The sequence below is a fragment of the Caretta caretta genome, chromosome 4 (genome assembly GCF_965140235.1).
Source record: "Caretta caretta isolate rCarCar2 chromosome 4, rCarCar1.hap1, whole genome shotgun sequence".
NCBI classification, from domain to species: domain Eukaryota; kingdom Metazoa; phylum Chordata; order Testudines; family Cheloniidae; genus Caretta; species Caretta caretta.
Window position 1 is genome coordinate 135,290,799 of NC_134209.1, and position 20,080 is coordinate 135,310,878.

Consider the following 20,080-nt stretch of genomic DNA (forward strand, 5'->3'; position numbering starts at 1 on the left):
ACCTTCATCATTCTAGAAAACATTTTGTTATCAAGAACAGACTGCAGGAGATGCACTCCACCCCATTGTTGTACTGTGCATTGCCCCATTACTGTGATTTCTGCAGAATACTGTTTTTAGGCACTTAACCATTCAGTGAACCAAGAAAAATTCTCAGGCTTTGCACTGTTATCACTGGAACCCAGAATTGTCTGAAAGCCTTAAGCCCGGCAGTCTGATGGGTGAGTCTGCACACCAAAACATCAGAATGATCCCTCGGAAACTTGGAGTTGCCTGAGCTGGAGTTGCAGATACTTACAGCAGTTTAATAGCTTGAGACAGGATTTATGTTTCAAAATAATAGCAGGTCATTTAGAGGACAGACAGATTTTCAAAGTGAAAAGCCAGAACACTTGTCCCAGTGAAAGAGAATTTACAGACACTTTTTAGAGGGGGTTGAGATGTGCACAGGAGGGTTTGTCAGCTGTGTTATGACCAGGACATGGGCAGTCAGACCTAGTGGCTGGAGCAGGAGTCAGGCACTGGGAGAACAGAGTCCAAGACAGGCCAGAGGGTGAACCAAGAGTCAGATGCTTGGAGGCAGGCAGGAGGTCAGAGTTGGGCACCAGGTTACAGACAGCAATCAAAGAGTGATGTCAAGGACAAACCAGGGTCGATCGCAAGCAAGGATCTGGAGCAAAAATGGGCAGGTAGTCTGAGTTGTTGCTCAGACAGCTTCCCATCCTGGCTTAAGTACTGATATTGGCCAATCAGGGGGCTGTGAGAGGGGGTCACTCAAGTCCTGCTGGGCGGTACTTCCTGCCAAGCCCAGCCTCACAGGGTCCTCCCATGAGAACTCAGCCTAAGCCTTCTATGGTGAGGGGGAGGCATCAGCAGCCCAAAACCCTCCAGGTTCCAGCTCTGCAGGTTTTAGCAAACTAAGAGAGACAGGAAAAGAAAAGGGTACCTCTTCTGTACTTTTGTCTATTTTTGTTTTACCTCTGCTCCTTGCCTCTTGTCTTCCAAGTCCTCTCTCTCCCTCTGCCACACTTTTTCCATTCTCTCTCACATTCACTCTCACTCCTTTGTCTCCCACCTTGATCCCTTTCGTTCCCCATTCTGGCCCTGACACCCGACCAAAATCTGGGACTCACCTGCAGTGCATGCGTGCATGTGGTGGCAATGCGTGCAGCGGTAGGCTGTCATTCAGAGGTGTCAAGATTCTCAGCCTCCTCAGAGACTTGACTTCTTGTGGGGCAGGGGAGAATCATGGGGGGTGCATAGTGGGAACATTATTATCTGGCAGATCTAGATGTGCTCACTCAGCCAGCTCAGGTGCCTGGCAACTCCTTCATGCCTCCATTCTGCAGGGGTTTGTAATACACTGCTTCTGTAAAACAGACAGGACATGGAGAGGGACTCAGAAAAAAAGGGACTGTTTAGAAAAGCTGGACGAGCACAAGTCCATGGGGCCGGATGTGCTGCATCTGAGAGAGCTAAAGGAGTTGGCGGATGTGATTGCAGAGCCATTCGCCATTATCTTTGAAAACTCATGGCAATCGGGGGAGGTCCTGGATGACTGGAAAAAGGCTAATGTAGTGCCCATCTTTAAAAAAGGGAAGGAGGAGGATCTGAGGAACTACAGGCCAGTCAGCCTTACCTCAGTCCCTGGAAAAATCATGGCGCAGGTCCTCAAGGAATCAATTCTGAAGCACTTAGAGGAGAGGAAAGTGATCAGGAACAGTCACCATGGATTCACCAAGGGCAAGTCATGCCTGACTAATCTAATTGCCTTCTATGACGAGATAACTGGCTCTGTGGATGAGGGGAAAGCAGTAGATGTGTTATTCCTTGACTTTAGCAAAGCTTTTGACACAGTCTCCCACATTCTTGCCAGCAAGTTAAAGAAGTATGGGCTGGATGAATGGACTATAAGGTGGATAGAAAGTTGGCTAGATCTTGCTCAACGGATAGAGATCAATGGCTCCATGTCTATCAAGTGGAGTGCCCCAAGGGTCGGTCCTGGGGCCGGTTTTGTTCAATATCTTCATTAATGATCTAGAGGATGGCACCCTCAGCAAGTTTGCAGAGGACAGTAAACTGGGAGGAGAGGTAGATACGCTGGGGGTAGGGATAGAATACAGAGGGACCTAGACAAATTAGAGGATTGGGCCAAAAGATATCTGATGAGATTCAACAAGGACAAGTGCAGAGTCCTGCACTTAGGACGGAAGAATCCCATGCACCGCTACAGACTAGGGACCGAATGGCTCGGCAGCTGTTCTGCAGAGAAGGACCTAGCGGTTACAGTGGATAAGAAGCTGGATAGGAGTCAGTGTGCCCTTGTTGCCAAGAAGGCCAATGGCATCTTGGGCTGTATAAGTAGCGGCATTGCCAGCAGATTGAGGGACGTGATCATACTCCTCTATTTGACATTGTTGAGGCCTCATCTGGAGTACTGTGTCCAGTTTTGGGCCCCACACTACAAGAAGGATGTGGAAAAATTGGAAGACGTCCAGCGGAGGGCAACAAAAATGATTAGGGGACTGGAACACATGAGTTATGAGGAGAGGCTGAGGGAACTGGGATTGTTTAGTCTGCGGAAGAGAAGAATGAGGGGGGATTTGATAGCTGCTTTCAACTACCTGAAAGGGGGTTCCAAAGAGGATGGATCTAGACTGTTCAGTGGTAGCAGATGGCAGAACAAGGAGTAATGGTCTCAAGTTGCAGTGAGGGAGGTTTAGGTTCAATATTAGGAAAAACTTTTTCACTAGGAGGGTGGTGAAGCACTGGAATGCGTTACCTAGGGAGGTGGTAGAATCTCCTTCCTTTGAAGTTTTTAAGGTCAGGCTTGACAAAGCCCTGGCCGGGATGATTTAGCTGGGGATTGGTCCTGCTTTGAGCAGGGGGTTGGACTAGATGACCTCCTGAGGTCCCTTCCAACCCTGATGTTCTATGATTCTATGGCATCCCTGATTTTCAAAGCCACATGATTACCCTGAAGACTTCACTATTGCTGTCCATTTTACATGGAAGGCACTCAGACATGACAGTGATGGGAGGCAGAAAAACAAACACTGAGATAGGTAGACAGACATTTATATAAATTGGGATCATAGCCCTTTATTTTATTTTAAATACATTTAGTAACGTTGTATTACAACACCGTGAGTTCGGCACTGGTGGCTACAGTTTCAAGCTCAACCAAGTGAGTCACCTCTGCTACTTGCTTCCGATTTAGAGTCTCTAGGAACACATAAAGACCAAGGATCGTGACCACACATACATTTCACAAGTACAAGGTCTGATCTGTTTTACACGTTTTATTAAAGTCACAGTTAAAGTTATTACCCAAGTATATAGAAATTCTATAAAGACCTTTGCACAAGTTACTCATATACTTGCAATATTCTTAAGGTCTGATGGCTGCATTGCCAATTGATCTTCAGTAGAGCAATGGTTCCTGCTGGAGTTTCCCATACGGAGCTCAGTTTTCCTCATCTGGGCACCCTCTTTTTAAATGCGATTCTGACTATACCTCATTAGCATTTACACATATAGTGCACCCTGCAGTTAGTCACATTTTTCTAACACGTGCCCTATCTGGTATCTTGTAAGCAAAAAATTCTCTTACAGTTAATTTTTCGCAATATCACCCATTGGTGCATCTTTTCCAGTAATCTTGTGGCATAAGGTCATTCTTTGATCACTTACTTGTGTCAAGCATTTCTTAAGCCTATGGCCTAGTATGACTATAAGCTAAAATCTTAGAAGCCTTAGCCAGTAGGCCTTGTGTTTTAGCCATATGTATTAGATATCTAAGTAATTATCTCTTCTAACTCTTGATCAATCCTATACTTCTATAATCTGACAATTTAAATCTATTTAGCATGCAATGATGATATATGAAATAGCATACAAGTTAGTTATATTACACAACAAATGAATAATAAACTACAATCATTGGCTACAGGATTGCGTGGTTAACTCACATAAACACACAGCGTGGGAGGATGGGCGTGTTCATGATGAGTAAGAAGAGGTTAAAATTTACTTTTTGCAGGGAGTGTGAGACGAGAGTACCTTTTATGTTTAAGGATATCTGGAGGCAGGAGAGCTGGTTGCAAAATATTTTGCAGGCTGGCAAAAAAACAAACAAAAAATGCCTATGGCTCGCCTTGACCAAGGCCCTTGTTCATCCTGGGGATGCCCTAAGAAAGGCATCTGTGCCCTAGAGAAAATTTTTCTCCAACTTTTCCATACTAAAGACCTGCCTTTTCCACCCCAGGAATACCCATCCAGGATGGGTAAGGTGATCACAACCAGTGCTAGGCAAATTTTTTCCCCTGAAAGTTTTTTCAGCAAAAAATTGAAGATTTGTTTATACTGAAACATTTTACAAATTTGTGCTGATGTTGCCAAATTATGTGTGTCAAAAAAAAAAATTCAGAAAAAGGTAAAACTGTTTCAGTTTTACAGTTCAAAACAATTTTGTTTAGAAGTTCCCCTCAATTTTATTTTAAAAAAATCCAACAGCCTTTAAAAATGGTCAAAACTGAAACAAAATATTTTGTTCACCCTGAAACAACTTTGTCTCTGACTTTTTGATTCACTAAAAATTCAGGAAAGTGTCAGTATTATGTTGATCCAAACAGATTTTTTTCAGTATTTTGAAATTACTAGTGAAAAAAAAAAATCTGTTACTCACACAGGTCTATTATTATTAATATAATTATTTATTTGTATTACCATACTACCTAGGAGCCCTAGACATGGGCCAGATAGACACCAAGTCCAGTTCACAACCTGCAAGTTGAAAAGCCATGCACTGAAGTAGAGTGCCATGCACTGGAGTAGCATACAAACACGTATGCTGGGATTCCACAGTACATTTTTAGGGCACACTTATATCCCCTCGATCATGCAAAGCTGTAGTCCTAATGGCCACTCACGGTCTCAAAGAAAAGAAAACAAAAAAAGACATAGCTTTCTGTTTCTCAGATGTTTTTCTAATGCCAAGGAACTTGCTCTGTGCAGACATCTCTGGGTTTTCATCACCGCAGAACAATCTCATCTCAGAAGGGAGATTTCTTTTAACTAGCTTTCCAACTGCGTCTTGGAAACTGCATCAAGGTAAAGAGGAAAGGGGTTGTGAGGGGAGGGGGTTTAAAACCTCTTATTTTTCAAAGCACATATTCTTGCTATGTCTGTGCTAATTGAACACTTGTGATATGCTAAATGTTGCTGTCACAATACTGCCACCTTTGAAGAGTTACAGTACAATCCAATACTGCTCTGAATCATGGAGGGGAAAATGTATTCACACTTAGGGCATGTGGTTTTCATATTGTCGGGTTTTTTTAAATGTGCAAGTTGAAGTGAGAATTTTTCAAGATTCAAAATAAGAAAAGAAAAAAGTCCCAATAGATTTATAGCAGCTTTACAACATGGTTCAGGCAAACAAAGGTTTTTAAGTAACAATAATAACAAAAATATCTTTTTGACACAAACAAGACCACGGCTGCATTCAGTATCTGAAAAACACACACCGAACATGACAGATAAATTAGCTTGTGCTACTGCTTACTCTGCAGTTAAAGTTGAATTCCAACCTCCATTATAACCCCCCACTTAACCTCTTCAATTGCTCATGGCTCTTGCAAACAAATGCATTTGAGTCTGTAATTTTCCATACTTAGTCTTCTCACAGAAGTGACTCAGGGGGAATGGGGAGAAGGGGAGATACTTTGAAGAGAATTGATGCAGTTTGTATAAAAACTAAACAAATGCACTATGCCTTACTTATTCCAGGCAAAAATATTGACCCTGCATCATTCAAAGTTGGCTCAAACTTTTTTGTATTTAAAGTTGGATTGTTTTGTAGCTATGGTGCAAGCCACATCTGAATAAAATCTGTTCAGTACTTTAAAAAAAAATTGATGAGCATATAAATGTTTTTTTCACATGCACAGTAGAATTTTTGGCTTGGGGTTTTTGCTGATTGTTTTGTTTGTTTTTTAAGAGTGGCTTAGACAATGCAAGCCACTCATTGACTAATTGGGACTTTGGCTGTTTTGAAAGCTTTACTACTGTCTTTTTCTAAATATTCAAAACTTAGGCTGTGTCTACACTGGAATCTGAAGGCCAAAACTTTGGTCATTCAGGGGTGTGAAAAAAAAAAAAACCACACACACACACACACACACACCCCCGAACGACAAAAGTTTTGCTAACGAAAAGCACCGGTGAACAGCGCTTTGTTGGCAGGAGAGCTGTCTCCTGCCAACAAACAGCGGCTACACTGCGCACCTTTTAGCGGGACAGCTGTAGTGGCTAAAAGGTGTGTAATGTAGATGTAGCCTTAATTTTGAAAGGAAAATACTAAATTGTCACTTTTTCCTAAGAGTGAAGTCAGGGAACCAGGTGGCTCAAAAGCTTGGCAATTACATGAAAAACTTTTAAACTCAAGATTAGTGAGTTAAATCTGGCCCAGAGTAATAGTGACTAGCACTCAGTATCTCAATGGACAGGTGCACCTCTGGATGTTTTATTGACAGAATGACATTCTTGAAGGAGTATTAATTCTGGCCTGCCTTCCCAATCCAAAAAGAAAGAGAGAGAGAAAATTGTACATGTCAGTGAAGAGACCAGGGAACAGAAATAACTCTTCAAAGTAAAGAAAAGGCAGCCTTAAGATCCCAATTAAACCATCTTCATTTAGATCAGACACAAGCACAGCAACTCAGAAAGTACCTTCATCCCCAAAACAAATGTAACAAAGCTGTATTGGGACAGTGCCTGTGCCACGCCAAATTGCATTGGCATTCTCATTCTCACATGCAGACTTATAAGTTTTGTGTGTTTTGTGCATAACGTTGTGCCGCAGATGCTTTTGAAGTAAAGGATAAAGGAAAACAGAATTTCTGTTCACAGTGGGCCAGCTAATTAAAGGTCAACGACAGACTGAGCTGAACACATGACTCTGGGTCCATGAAGGCATTAAATATAGACAATTCCCAAATTGGAGTGTTTTAATAGTCCAGGGCTTGGAAAGAGTGAGGAGAGAGAACATATTGACGTACCCTCTGTCCCTTTTCTTTCAAGCTGGCTTTGAAATCTCCCAATGGAAACATTTCCTCTGTTTCTAGAGACCAGCTGTTCAGCAAGAGATGGGAAATAGAGGGAGCAACAGTCAAGCAGCTTTGAAATCTGCTCATGCTGGCACACTGAAATTTGTATTAACTCATACCTATGACAGCAATTAAAGAAATAAGACACTTCATGAAGTAATTCTCATCTCACCTCCTCCCCCAGTATATTTGCATGCACAAAAAAGGCAATGGGGCTTTGTGATGGGGGTCACTCACCTCCCATGAGTGCCTTCTGTCAGCCAGGTGCAATCCTGCACTCTTTTCTTCTCATGGTGCCCCTTGTCAGGCATGCCTTCAGTGGCTCAACCCTGTGGCCAAGTCACACACAGTGAAACGCTGTGCCTTTGGTAATGTCAGTCAAACGTGAACAAACAAACCCCTTCCAGGGTAAAAGGTCCAACAGGGCCTGTCCCTGTGCCCATGGTAATGTCTACAGCCCTGTCTCTGGGCTCAGATCTCAGCCCCTTCTGGGCTAGTTTTAAGTCCATCCCTGCCCTGTTATAGAGCAGTCCCCCCAGGGCTTCCTCCCTGGAGACTCTAAGTCCTGCCCTTCACTTGGGCCTCTAAATAAGTCTTAACCCCTTCTTGGGACTTAGACCACCCTGCCAGTGAGGGGACCCAGCCTGCCCACTACTCAGAGTCCCAACCCAAGGACCCTATAAATAGCAGCCACTAGCCCTCGAGTGATAGAGTGATCTAAACATTCTCTGCCCTATAATAGTTGCTGCTGCTATTCCCTGGGTCACTTCCCATGTAGCCCCTTACTCAGGGCTGAAGTTCTTCCTCACGGAATAACAATGTCACTACAACCTGTCTTCTGGTTCTCCACTGAGCTCCAGCAAGGACCACCTTCCTTGCTCCTCTGGTCCCAGCCAGCAACTGACCTGCTCAGCCCTTGCAGCTCCTTTAATCTGAGCCTGCTGTGCTCTGATTGGCTGCTTTCCTGCATCCTTTCTAGGCAGGCCTGGAGAACCCACCTTTATTGCTCCTTTTCTGGGGCGGGGTGTGGTAGGAGGACCATGAGGTCTCCAGGAGGGGGCCTCAAAGGGCCTGGTACACTCCATTACAGGTGCATTCAGTGTCCACCCTCACTCCTAAACTAGACCCCAGGGAGGGTGTAAACTAGGTTTAGTGTAAATTGTGGTGGCTGGTGCTAAATTTGTATGCCACACCCAATCATCAGAGGCTCCTCAAAGGATCATGCCCCAAGAGTGTATTGACATCATAGAAAAGTAAGTAAACCAAGAAAAGAGCAGATAGGAGGGCAAGTTGCAGGAACCAGACTGACGGCACAGTAGAACATCCATTGCCATCAAGTGATACAGAGTGATCTAAACATTCTCCAGCAAGTTCTCAGTGCTGCCTCAGGGAGAACAACACCCAAAATATAGCAAACAGTAAAGAGAGAATCCAAGTTCCAGCCTCCTACCCCCATACTCCCCACACAGAGATTCAAGTTCACATAACACAAGAATGAAAACCCAGGGCTCCTAAACTATATATGCCCTTGTATTATCGTCAACAACATGTGCATCTGAGCACCTTCCAACAGTGGATTAAACCACATTTTTCATGCAAGGTTTGTTCTCTCATCTTCTCCCCAGGGGAAGATTTATTTGTTCAGTGTAACATTGAGGGATTTGTTTTTACACATGCACCCATTGCTCTGTGGTTAGGCTGAAGGAGTGCACCTGGCACTTAGTACAGAAAGTGGTGATGTTTATGATGGTCCTTCATTCCTGTGAGAGTTTGTTCCACAGTCTGAACAGCCCCTGAGAAAACTGTCTCTTGCACAGGCAAGCTTTACCCCTGTGTTAGAAAGCTCCATTGTGTCTGGGGAGTGGAGTTGTCAACGATGGTCCTCATCCCAGAGCATTAGGTGATATTTTAAATATCCCAGGCCACTGAGAGCTTTGAAGGCAAAGACTGAGACCTGGAACTGGACTTGATAGTCTGTGGGAAGCCAGCAGAGGACGTGGAAGACAAGGCTCCTGTGCTCTCGCTGGCCCTTGTTGCTGAGGAGTCATGCTGCAGTGTTCTGTACTAGCTGGAGTTTCCTAAGGGCTGCTGGCTCCATGCCCAGATGCTCTCTGGGCTACAGAAATGCAATGTAAGTGATGTCCAGAACACACACACACGTGCCTCTTACCTCTGAAGCTGGTAACTGGACATCTGCAGATCTTTCAGAAGCAGTCATTTAAACAGATGCAGTTATTCAGCAAAACCTTGACTGATATATTCATACCATTTCACTTTTGTATACTTCTGCATGAAGGATTCCTCCTCCCCTTCCTGGGCCTGGGGAGGTCACTGGCACCCAGCCCAGTTATCCAAGGTGGCACAAGGGACAAAATTCGGCACAAGTCTACAGATCAATAACACACCTGAGGCTTTTCAAATAGTCTGCTTACAATGTCTAGATTAATTAACAAGCAGTAAAGGACATGTTCTTCCTGAAGCTACCTCAGCAGACTAACAGTGAGCTAAAATGTAACCTTTCTTCAGAGGTGTTTTCTATCTTGTGCCAGAAGCCAAACAAATGAGGTGCAAACCATTGAACCAACTGAAATAACAGGTCTGTATTAATTTGCTTCAGTCTTCATGGCTGAGGATATTAGGGAGATTCCCAAACCTGAGCAGTCTTTTGTGACAAATCTGAGGAATTGTCACAGATTGAAGTGTCACTAGAGGAGGTTTTGGAATTAATTGAGAAACTTAACAGTAAAAAGTCACCGGGACCAGATGGCATTCACCCAAGAGTTCTGAATGTTCAAATGTGAAATTGCAGAACTGTTAACTATGGTTTGTAACCTGTCCTTTAAATCAGCTACTGTACCCAATGACTGGAAGATAGCTAACATAACGCCAATATTTAAGAAGGGTTCTAGAGGTGATCCTGGCAATTACAGACCACTAAGTCTAATGTCAGTACCGGGCAAATTAATTGAAACAATAGTAAAGAATAAAATTGTCAGACACATAGAAGAACATAAATTGTTCTGTATTGTTCAACATGGTTTCTGTAAAGGGAGATCATGTCTTACTAATCTATTAGAGTTCTTTGAGGGGGTCAGACATGTGGACAAGGGGGATCCATTGGACATAGTGTACTTAGATTTCCAGAAAGCCTTTGACAAGGTCCCTCACCAAAGGCTCTTATGTAAATTAAGTTGTCATGGGATAAGAGGGAAGATCCTTTCATGGAATGAGAGCTGGTTAAAAGACAGGAAACAAACGGTAGGAATAAACAGTAAAGTTTCAGAATGGAGAGGGGTAACTAGTGGTGTTCCCCAAGGGTCAATCCTAGGACCAATCCTATTCAACTTATTGATAAATGATCTGGAGAAAGGGGTAAACAGTGAGGTGGCAAAGTTTGCAGATGATACTAAACTGCTCAAGATAGTTAAGACCAAAGCAGACTGTGAAGAACTTCAAAAAGATCTCACAAAACTAAGTGATTGGGCAACAAAATGACAAATGAAATTTAATGTGGATAAATATAAAGTAATGCACATTGGGAAAAATAACCCCAACTATACATACAATATGATCGGGGCTAATTTAGCTACAACTAATCAGGAGAAAGATCTTGGCGTCATCGTGGATAGTTCTCTGAAGACATCCACACAGTGTGCAGCAGCAGCAGCCAAAAAAGCAAACTGGATGTTAGGAATCATTAAAAAAGGGATAGAGAATACCTTATTGCCCTTATATAAATCCATTGTACGCCCACACCTTGAATACTGCATACAGATGTGGACCCTCATCTCAAAAAAGATATACTGGCATTAGAAAAGATTCAGAAAAGGGCAACTAAAATGATTAGGGGTTTGGAATGGGTCCCATATGAGGAAAGAGTAAAGAGGCTAGGACTTTTCAGCTTGGAAAAGAGGAGACTAAGGGGGGATATGACACAGGTATATAAAATCATGAGTGGTGTGGAGAAAGTAAATAAGGAAAAGTTATTTACTTGTTCCCATAATATAAGAACTAGGGGCCACCAAATGAAATTAATGGGTAGCAGGTTTAAAACAAATAAAAGGAAGTTCTTCACTCAGTGCACAGTCAACCTGTGGAACTCCTTGCCTGAGGAGGTTGTGAAGGCTAGGACTATAACAGGGTTTAAAAGAGAATTGGATGAATTCATGGAGGTTAAGTCCATTAATGGCTATTAGCCAGGAGGGGTAAGGAATGATGTCCCTAGCCTCTGTTTGTCAGAGGGTAGAGATGGATGGCAGGAGAGAGATCACTAGATCATTACCCGTTAGGTTCACTCCCTCTGGGGCACCTGGCATTGGCCACTGTCGGTAGACAGGATACTGGGCTAGATGGACCTTTGGTCTGACCCAGTAGGCCGTTCTTATGTTCTTTTAAACAAACAGCTGAATTTACATTAGTCATCACCTAAATGCCTTAGTCAGAATGATTATGCCAGTCTTCCTGGCATCTCTGCAGACTGATGGAGTAAAGTTGAGTTGCTTATTGCTAGTGTTTCCATAAAGTGAGAGAAAAGGAATAGCAAACAATATGCTGCCACCTTTTGGTTACATTTATGGGACCAGGTATTGCCTGGAAAAGTTTCTTCAGTGGAAATTAAAATAAAGCTGCACCCACTTGCCACAGTGAAACATTCTGACATTTCATAGGATGAAGGAAAGCATCCCTTCACATTCTAACAACTCTACTCAAAATTATCACATAAGCTTGATGGCTGTTTGGTCATTGGACAATACTAGAAAAATATCGTCCTGTATGTTAACAATCTATTTATTACAAAAAAAAAAAAACTTATCCCTACATCAAGTTTAGTATTGAAAGGGACCTGAGGACACAAATATGTGTAGCTTAAAACAAAACAACTATTGCACAGATGTTGGGCAAAAAATAACTGCCAGAATGGAAGGCATAGGTTCTCCTGCAACAATAGCTTGGAAAAATAAATGACTGAATGTGACAACTTTTTAAAAACTATTTATAGCAAATACAGACTTCAAAATGTTTTCCAAAATTTCGTTGAGAGCATCTCAAACAACAAAAGAGGCTGAGTCCTACCGTTACTTTTGCTGTAGAGGCGGATGAATAATGGATTTTTTGGTTCACTAGCAATTCTGAAAAAAATTGGGTGGGGGTGGAGAGAAATAGTTTCAGGCTGAACCAAAACCAAAAATTTTTAGCATATCAAAAAATTTCAAAAAATTGTTTTGGGTTGAGCAAGACATTTTCTTTAACCCAAAACAAAGGTTTCATTTTAATTTAATAAAATTAAAGGAAATTTCTAAACAAAGTCATTTCGAACTGAAAAAAATCAAAATGTCCTGTTCCAAAAATATTTAAACATTTAGATTTTTTTAAAATTTTTCTTTTTTTAGATTTTACTTAAACGATTTGGTGAAATTGATACAAATTCTGTTTGCCAAATCTGCATTTTTTCCACTACAAAAGTTTTGAACAAGTGCGCTCAGCTCTATTTTTCCTGGCCCTTTGTGGGTGAGGCGTTTAAGTTGAGATTTGGTTCTCCCTTCTCCCCTTTTCTGCTTCCTTCATTTCTTGCAATAAGTCTAACACGTATGAACAGCTGTATGGACCACTGGAAAAACTCATTTAAAACAACAAATGCTGTATAGCATTTGAAATACATTTTTGAAGATTAATTTTTCCAAGGTTCAGATTTACTGTTCATTATTGGTGGCACAGATAGCAAGTCTTATACTTAAGGTACCCTGACACTTTCCATCATAAGAGCTGTTATTAGGAGCTTATAACTTTGCCAGCCTTTAACCACTTGGGCTGACATTTTCCATGTCAATTGTCTGCTTCAGGCTGAATTTAGTTAGACTATTTTTGCTGAAACCATGTGCTTCTGAGAACCAACTAGGGGAAAATGTGTTTTGTCCATGTTAGAAAAAATTCATACAATCATTTTGCTGAAATGCTCTTGCACTTCCATGCTTTGGAGAAGGGGTTTGAAATTTGGCCTTTGTATCAAGGATGTTTCCATGAGAAACCCTGGCCAAGTTATAAGCCTTAGAAAAAAAAACCTCGTCTCACAAATTCTCAGTCCAGACTTGTTAAAAGGTTGGCAGCTAAATTCTCTGAAGAATCTGTCTGTACTGGACCTGCTCCATCCCCTCACAGCTTCTATGTGCCAACAGAACTTTGCATATACCAACTGAGCATACTCCATCTTGGGTACTGGGGCTGAGAAGGACTTCCTTTGCAATTGCTTCTTCCAGCTTGGGCTCTTCTGTGGTCCTGAGGGCAGGCAGACTGTCTCTCTTCTGGTACCCAGGGAACAAAGAGGAGGAACCAATTTAATGAATCCAGAAGGGAAAAGAACCATATGATGGGGTAGATTGGGACAAGGAACCCAGGGTCCAGGCTAGGATTGGGAGTTAGGGGAAGAGAGAGGGGTCTGGGAGAGGGGCAAAGGGGTCAGTCTTTTGTGGGGAGAGAGAAAGGGGCAGAAGGGTCTGTGACCACTAGAGGACACGCCTTTCCAGAAGCTGGCATGGAACCCAAGGTTCACTATATAATTATAGTGGATCACAAACTAAATATGAGTCAACAATGTAATACTGTTGCCAAAAAAATCAAACATAATTCTGGTTTCAGAGTAGCAGCTGTGTTAGTCTGTATTCGCAAAAAGAAAAGGAGTACTTGTGGCACCTTAGAGACTAACAAATTTATTTGAGCATAAGCTTTCGTGAACTACAGCTCACTTCATTGGATGCATTCAGTGGAAAAAAGCCTAAGGAGTGGAGTGAAGACTGGAACTGGCTAGGTAAGGGGAATGGGACGTGGACGGGACAAGGACAGATTAGAGGGGTTGGGGCAGAAGGGATCCCACTTGGAAAGGATAGAAAGAAACTGTGCTCACAGCAAGCTCCCCTCCAGAGTCTGGCATGGTATCCAAGATTCCTGAGACTCACCATTCCTCCGCTGCCAGCAAAGATTTGTGAAACCTCCTGGCAAAGTATCCCATCTCCTACTGGGCTGATGATGACACCTACTACTGCTATCAGTTTCTCCCTCAGCACAAGTCGCAGAGGTCTGTGTTATAGATCTAAAGGTTCCAACAGTGCGTGTGATGCTGGCAAACCAGGTGCAAGCTCATGCCAGAGTCCCCGTGTCTCAGTAGAACAGACAAATACATAGCAGGAATCAGTCTGGCTCACTTATGTGTAGGGCTCTGTGTTTGTCACGGAGGTTGTGGAAGTCACAGATTCTGTGACTTCCTGTATCCTCCATGACTTCTGCAGAAACCAGCCAGTGTGGCTGTCCCCATGGCCACCCAAGCAGCTGACCCTGGGGCCAGTCACTCAGGTGGCCCCACAGCCAGTCTCACCAGTTGCTGCTGGAGCGGCCCCCACCCCAACTGCTACTCTGGAGGCCCAGGGAACCTGGCCCCAGGGACCGCCTGAGCAGCAGCCAATGCAGCTGGCCCTGGGGAATGCCTGAGCAGCAGCCCCAAGGGCAGCAGTTGACCCCGGGGTGCCCCCTGGTGGTTGCTGGAGCAGCCACAGGCCTCCCCCGAGGCTCCTTCCCTGGTAGCTGGTGCCACAGCCAATTTGGGGTTTGTGCCCTGCTTCCTAACAGTCTGCCCTGAGATTTTCACTCACACTCGAGTCACTGTAAATAGCCCTACATATCCGATGACCCATGTGGGTGTCAACATGACCACATGATGAAATTTGTTTTTTCAATATTTTTAAAGGTAGGAAGTTACACGTAAAAAACTTCACTCAACAGAGGCACAAAGGTTAAGTGATTTGTCCAAGTGCACAACATGTGATGGACTAGAGGTGTGATCCCATAATGGCAGAAAGCTAAAAAGTGACAATTTTTAAGTGCTTATATACAAATGCTAGAAGTCTAAATAATAAGATGGGTGAACTAAATGTGCCTTGTATTAAATAAGGATATTGATATACTAGGCATCACAGAAACTTGGTGGAATGAGGATAATCATTGAGACACAGTAATACCAGGGTACAAAATATATCAGAAGGACAGAATAGGTTGTACTGGTGGTACTATATGTGAAAGAAAGCATAGAGTGAAAGGAAATAAAAATCTTAAATGAACCAAACTGTACCACAGAATCTCTATGGATAGTAATTCCATGCTCTAATAGTAAGAATATAGCAATAGGGATATACTACTGCCCACCTGACCAGGATGGTGATAATGACTGAAATTCTCTGGGAGATTAGAGAGCCTACGAAAATAAAAAAACCTCACTAATAGTGGGGGATTTCAACTATCCCCATATTGACTTGTCAACTCAGGACACAACGCAAAGACAAAGTTTCTTGACATCTTAAATGACTGCTTCTTGGAGCAGCCAGTCCTGAAACCCTCAAGAGGAAAGGCAATTCTTGATTTAGTTCTAAATGGAGCACAGAGTCTGGTCCAAGAAGTGAATATAGCTAAACCACTTGGTAATAGTGACCATAGCATAATAAAATTTAACATCCGGGGGGGAAGGGGGGGGGGACGACGACGACGACGACGACACACCACAGCAACCCATCACGGTAGCATTGAATTTCAGAAAGAGGAATTACAGAAAAATGAGGAAGTTAGTTAAACAGAAATTAAAAGGTACAGTGCCAAAAGTGAAATCCCTGCAAACTACATGAAAACTTTTTAAAGACACTGTAATAGAGGCTCAAATTAAATGTATACCCCAAATTAAAAAAATGTAGTAAGAGGACCAAAAAAGTGCCACTGTGGATAAACAAAGTCAAAGAAGCAGTTGAGGCAAAAAGGCATCCTTTAAAAAGTGGAAGTTAAATTCTATTGAATAGAAAGGAGCATAAACTCTGGCAAGTGAAGTGTGAAAAAAAAGGAAGGCCAAAAAAGAATTTGAAGAATAGCTAGCCAAAGATTCGAAAAGTAATATTAAAAAAACAAAACAAAACCCTGTAAGTATATAAGAAACAGAAAGCCTTTCTAAACAACCAGCAGAGTCACTGGATGATCGAGATGCTAAAGGCGCACTTATCCCCCTTAAGGCCATTGTGAAAAAACTAAATGAATTCTTTGCATCAGTCTTCATGGCATCGGTTTTCATGGAGGGAGATTCCCCAACCTGAGCCATTCTTTTTCGATGACAAATCTGAGGAACTGTCCCAGATTGAGGTGTCAGAGGAGATCTTGGAAAAAAATTATAAATTAAACAGTAATAAAAGTCACCAGGACCAGATGGTATTCACCCAAGAGTTCTGAAGGAACTTAAATGTGAAACTGCAGAACTACTAACTGTGGTTATGTAACCTATCATTTAAATCTGCTTCTGCACCAGATGACTAGAGGATAGCTAATCTGACATGAATATTTTTAAAAGGCTCCAGAGACGATCCCAGCAATTACAGGCGGGTAAGCCTAACTTCAGTACTGGGCAAACTGGTTGGAAACTAGAGTAAAGAACAGAATTATCAGACACATAGATGAACATGATTTGCTGGGCAAGAGTCAACATGGTTTTTGTAAAAGGGGAAATCATGCCTCACCAATCTACTAGAATTCTCTGAGGGGGTCCAACAAGCATGTGGACAAGGGGGATCCAGTGAATATAGTGTACTTAGATTTTCAGAAAGTCTTTGACAAGTTCCCTCACCAAAGGCTCTTCATGGATCAGTAACTGGTTAAAAGACAGGAAACAAAAGGTAGGAATAAATGGTCAGTTTTCAGAATGGAGAGAGGTAAATAGCGGTGTCCCCCAGGAGTCTGTACTGGGAACAATACTGTTCAATATATTCATAAAGGGTCTGGAAAAAGAGGTAAACTGTGAGGTGGCAAAATCTGCAGATACAAAATCCCTAAGTGTGGCAGGGTCACCAAATTCATGGTCTCCAGCCATGCCCAGAAAGATTCCCCTATTTTAATTTAGTTTATTGCTATACTAAAATAAGCATTTTAAGCTGTATTTATAAGGCCCTGAACCTGCAGAGACTATTTTTCCTGCTTTTGGTGTGAACACGGAGATGACTTCCTCCTGTCACCATCACCCCCCCCACTAAAATCTTTGGGGAGATGATGAAAAAGGCAGTTAACTTTGCTTCCGTCAAAGCACAGCATTGCAAGTTGATTTCATCATCTATCAATTTGGTGGCAGGTTGGGTTTGTTGTTTTGAAAGGAAGAAAAGAGGGGGAACAAACTAAGGACCAAAGAAGTGAGTTGCCCAGACACCACAGTGGAGGGTGTAGATTAGAGCATCGGGCTGACTGGTCAAAAGAAGGTGGGGGGAGAGATTGGAGACAGGAGAAGTCTTATATATATTTAAAATATTTAAATATTTTATATAAATAAATATACATTGCAAACTTTTCCGGCCAGCTCTAGCCTACAACAGGCTGCCACCGAGTCAGAAACGGTCGGTAACGTCCAATGGGCAGAGCACAGCCCCGGGCGCGGGGAAGCTGCTCCGCGCAGGGCTGAGCGGAGAGTTCTTGGGCTTTGGCTGGCTACTGGCCAGTGAGGCGCGGGGCTGAAGTGGGGGGCAGGAGGAGAGCGGATGGACGGAGAAGAGGGGCGGGGAGACAAGAGGTGAAGGTGTGGGAAGGGGGAAGAAATGAATGAGGGAGAGAGAAGGGCAGAGGGAGCGGGCACAGGGAAGGGGCCTGGCTCAGAGCCGCTGCTCCGTCTGGCTGAGGGGCGCGCTCCAAGACGCTCGACCTTCAGACCCGTCCCGTGGCCCGTCACTACCACAAGGGAGCATTGGGGACACAACCAGCCCGCGGAGAGGGGTAGGAAGCCAGTCTGTGGGTAACGCTTCCCCTCAACAGGGGGTGGCCATATTGCAATACGGAAGAGAGGCGCCATTTTGCATCACAGGAGATTTGCTCAAGAGCCGGCTCTTCCTCTTCAACAGGGCGCCGCCATTTTAGATTACGGAATTCCTTGCCCCCCCCATGGTGGAGTTTCTCCACTGGGCGCCGCCATTTTGGGTTACGAACGAAACGGCAGCCCAAAGGGGTCCTCACCCTCCCTTCGTTTAGGTGTCTTCATAAAATGCCCGCTGAGAATCCCCTCTTTTTTCGCCCCGCTCTCAAGATGGCGTCGATGCGGGAGAGCGACACTGGCCTGTGGCTGCACAACAAGCTGGGCTCCACGGACGAGCTGTGGGCGCCGCCGAGCATCGCCTCGCTGCTCACGGCCTCGGTGATCGACAACATCCGCCTCTGCTTCCACGGCCTCTCCTCGGCCGTCAAGCTCAAACTGCTGCTGGGGATGCTGCACCTGCCCCGCCGGGCGGTGGATGAGGTGAGAACAGGGCAGGGGCTGCACAGGAGCCGGGAAGGTCGGGGCTACGGCCCGGCAGGGCGGGCGGCAAACGTCCCCGTGTGGCGACGGCGCCGGTACCCGCCCTCTCCCCGTTAAATGGCGTCTGAAGAGCCGTGCGCGGAGTCTCGCCCCCGCCTGCTGGACACACCCCCGGGTGGGGGAGGGGGTATCAGTACTGCGCCCCCCCGTCCTCCCCCGGGGCGTTACACTCAGTACCTGCCTGGTGTGGCCCCCACACAGTTATAACCCATAATGCCCCTACATCCACTCCCAGGGGGTCCTTGCCATGTGTTCCTGCCAAGCCCTCCCCCAGTTCCGCCAACCCGACCAGCTTCCCCAGTTTACACTGAAATAGCTGTTCTGGATTGAGTGGCCAGCCCATTGAGACCCGTGTCTCTCAGTGGAGAGAGCGCTGGCCTTGAATCCACAGGGCCTGGGAGCCTCTGGCCTGATGGGTGACCTTGGCCAAGTCCTGGCCCACCTTTGTGCCTCAGTTTGCCCATCTGTAAAATGGGGGTATTGGTACTGTCCTTCTTTGTATTGTTTTGATGAAAGTGCTGTGTAAGATCTAGGCATTTAGTATTATTTGTTTAGCCAGTACTTTGAGGTTTCAATCTGTGATGAAAGTGAAGTGCCCGGAGACCCTCCTAATGGAAAGTGTAAAATGCAATCATTACTGTTACTCGTGTGTGGCACCCATGTGGGTGCCATACAGTCAGTCTTAAAAAGTCCCATCATTGCCCTCTTGTCTGAAACATGGTTGGGGGAGGGGTTGTGTTTCATCTTTAGGCTGATGAGTTATGAACCTGAGACTTTCACCAGGTACAACTGCTAGTGTAGTGGCTTCCTTCTGGGGGATTGTGTCTCTGGGCCAGCACCTGTGCTTGGAAGTAGGCCAGAGGAGCAAACTATATAGGGCAGTGGTTTTCAACCTGTGATCCGCACACTGTCTGAAATTTCCAAAGGGGTCTGCTCCTCCATTTGACGCTTTTTAGGAATCTGTAAATGCAGGGGGAAAAGGTTGAAAACCACCGATCTAGGGAATAGCCTAACTCCCCCCGCCCCCCCGAACCTTTTGCTCCCTGCATCCTTCTCTTCCCCCCCCCCCCCGCCCCATTTGCACATCACTGGTCTATAATGCAGCACTGCAGTATGCTGCTGTAGCACTTGTAGTGTAAACATAGCCTAAGAGCCTTACCCTAGGGAGGACAGCAGCAAGTGCTGAAACTCGGAGAGGGAAAGAGCAGGGGTCTCTAGGGGGGATAGGAGAGGGATGTTGAAGTTCAAATGTGTAGGGGCTAGGAAATCAGAGTTGGCATGGCTAACTGGAGGTAGGAGGATGTAACAGTCTGAGTGGGGTGTTTTGAAGTGGCATTGAGTTGGAAGTCAGGAAGCTGCTGATTTGTGAGGGAATAGTTTTACAATGGGAGGGCATTCTGGAGCATACATTTCCACAACTTGAGTCTTGAGGAATTTGCACTCTACTTCATGGCCCACATTGTTCTGTTTCCTGACAACACCAATGCAGATACCGTGCAGGTTCAGCTTGAGTCTCACCTTTTCCGAGTAGATGTGCAGTTTGCAAGAGACTCATGTTTATGGATGCCATTGTCAGATAGGATATGTTTGTTGTTGAGGTGTGATAGTAGTGTTCTAAACA

The 20,080-nt window shown here is 44.3% G+C and overlaps 1 protein-coding gene and 1 long non-coding RNA gene across 3 annotated transcripts in view; one reads left to right on the forward strand and one right to left on the reverse strand.

Moving 5' to 3' along the window:
• Positions 1-3,076: 3,076 nt before the first annotated feature.
• LOC125636243 (uncharacterized) lies at positions 3,077-17,950 on the reverse strand. Of its 2 annotated transcripts, none has more exons than XR_012668220.1 (2): positions 7,347-17,950; positions 3,077-7,134 (listed from the first exon to the last, which is right to left on the reverse strand). It is a non-coding gene; the product is annotated as an uncharacterized LOC125636243 (long non-coding RNA). The 2 variants fall into 2 exon arrangements; XR_007356522.2 differs by having other exon boundaries at positions 3,077-7,228.
• A 121-nt stretch (positions 17,951-18,071) lies between these two features.
• Positions 18,072-20,080, forward strand: part of NELFA (negative elongation factor complex member A) — a 37,404-nt gene continuing 35,395 nt past the window's right edge. The window contains exon 1 of the mRNA XM_048849097.2: positions 18,072-18,399. Within this exon, the coding sequence (XP_048705054.1) occupies positions 18,148-18,399 (252 nt within the window). The 5' untranslated portion in view covers positions 18,072-18,147. The remainder of the gene's footprint in view (positions 18,400-20,080) is intronic.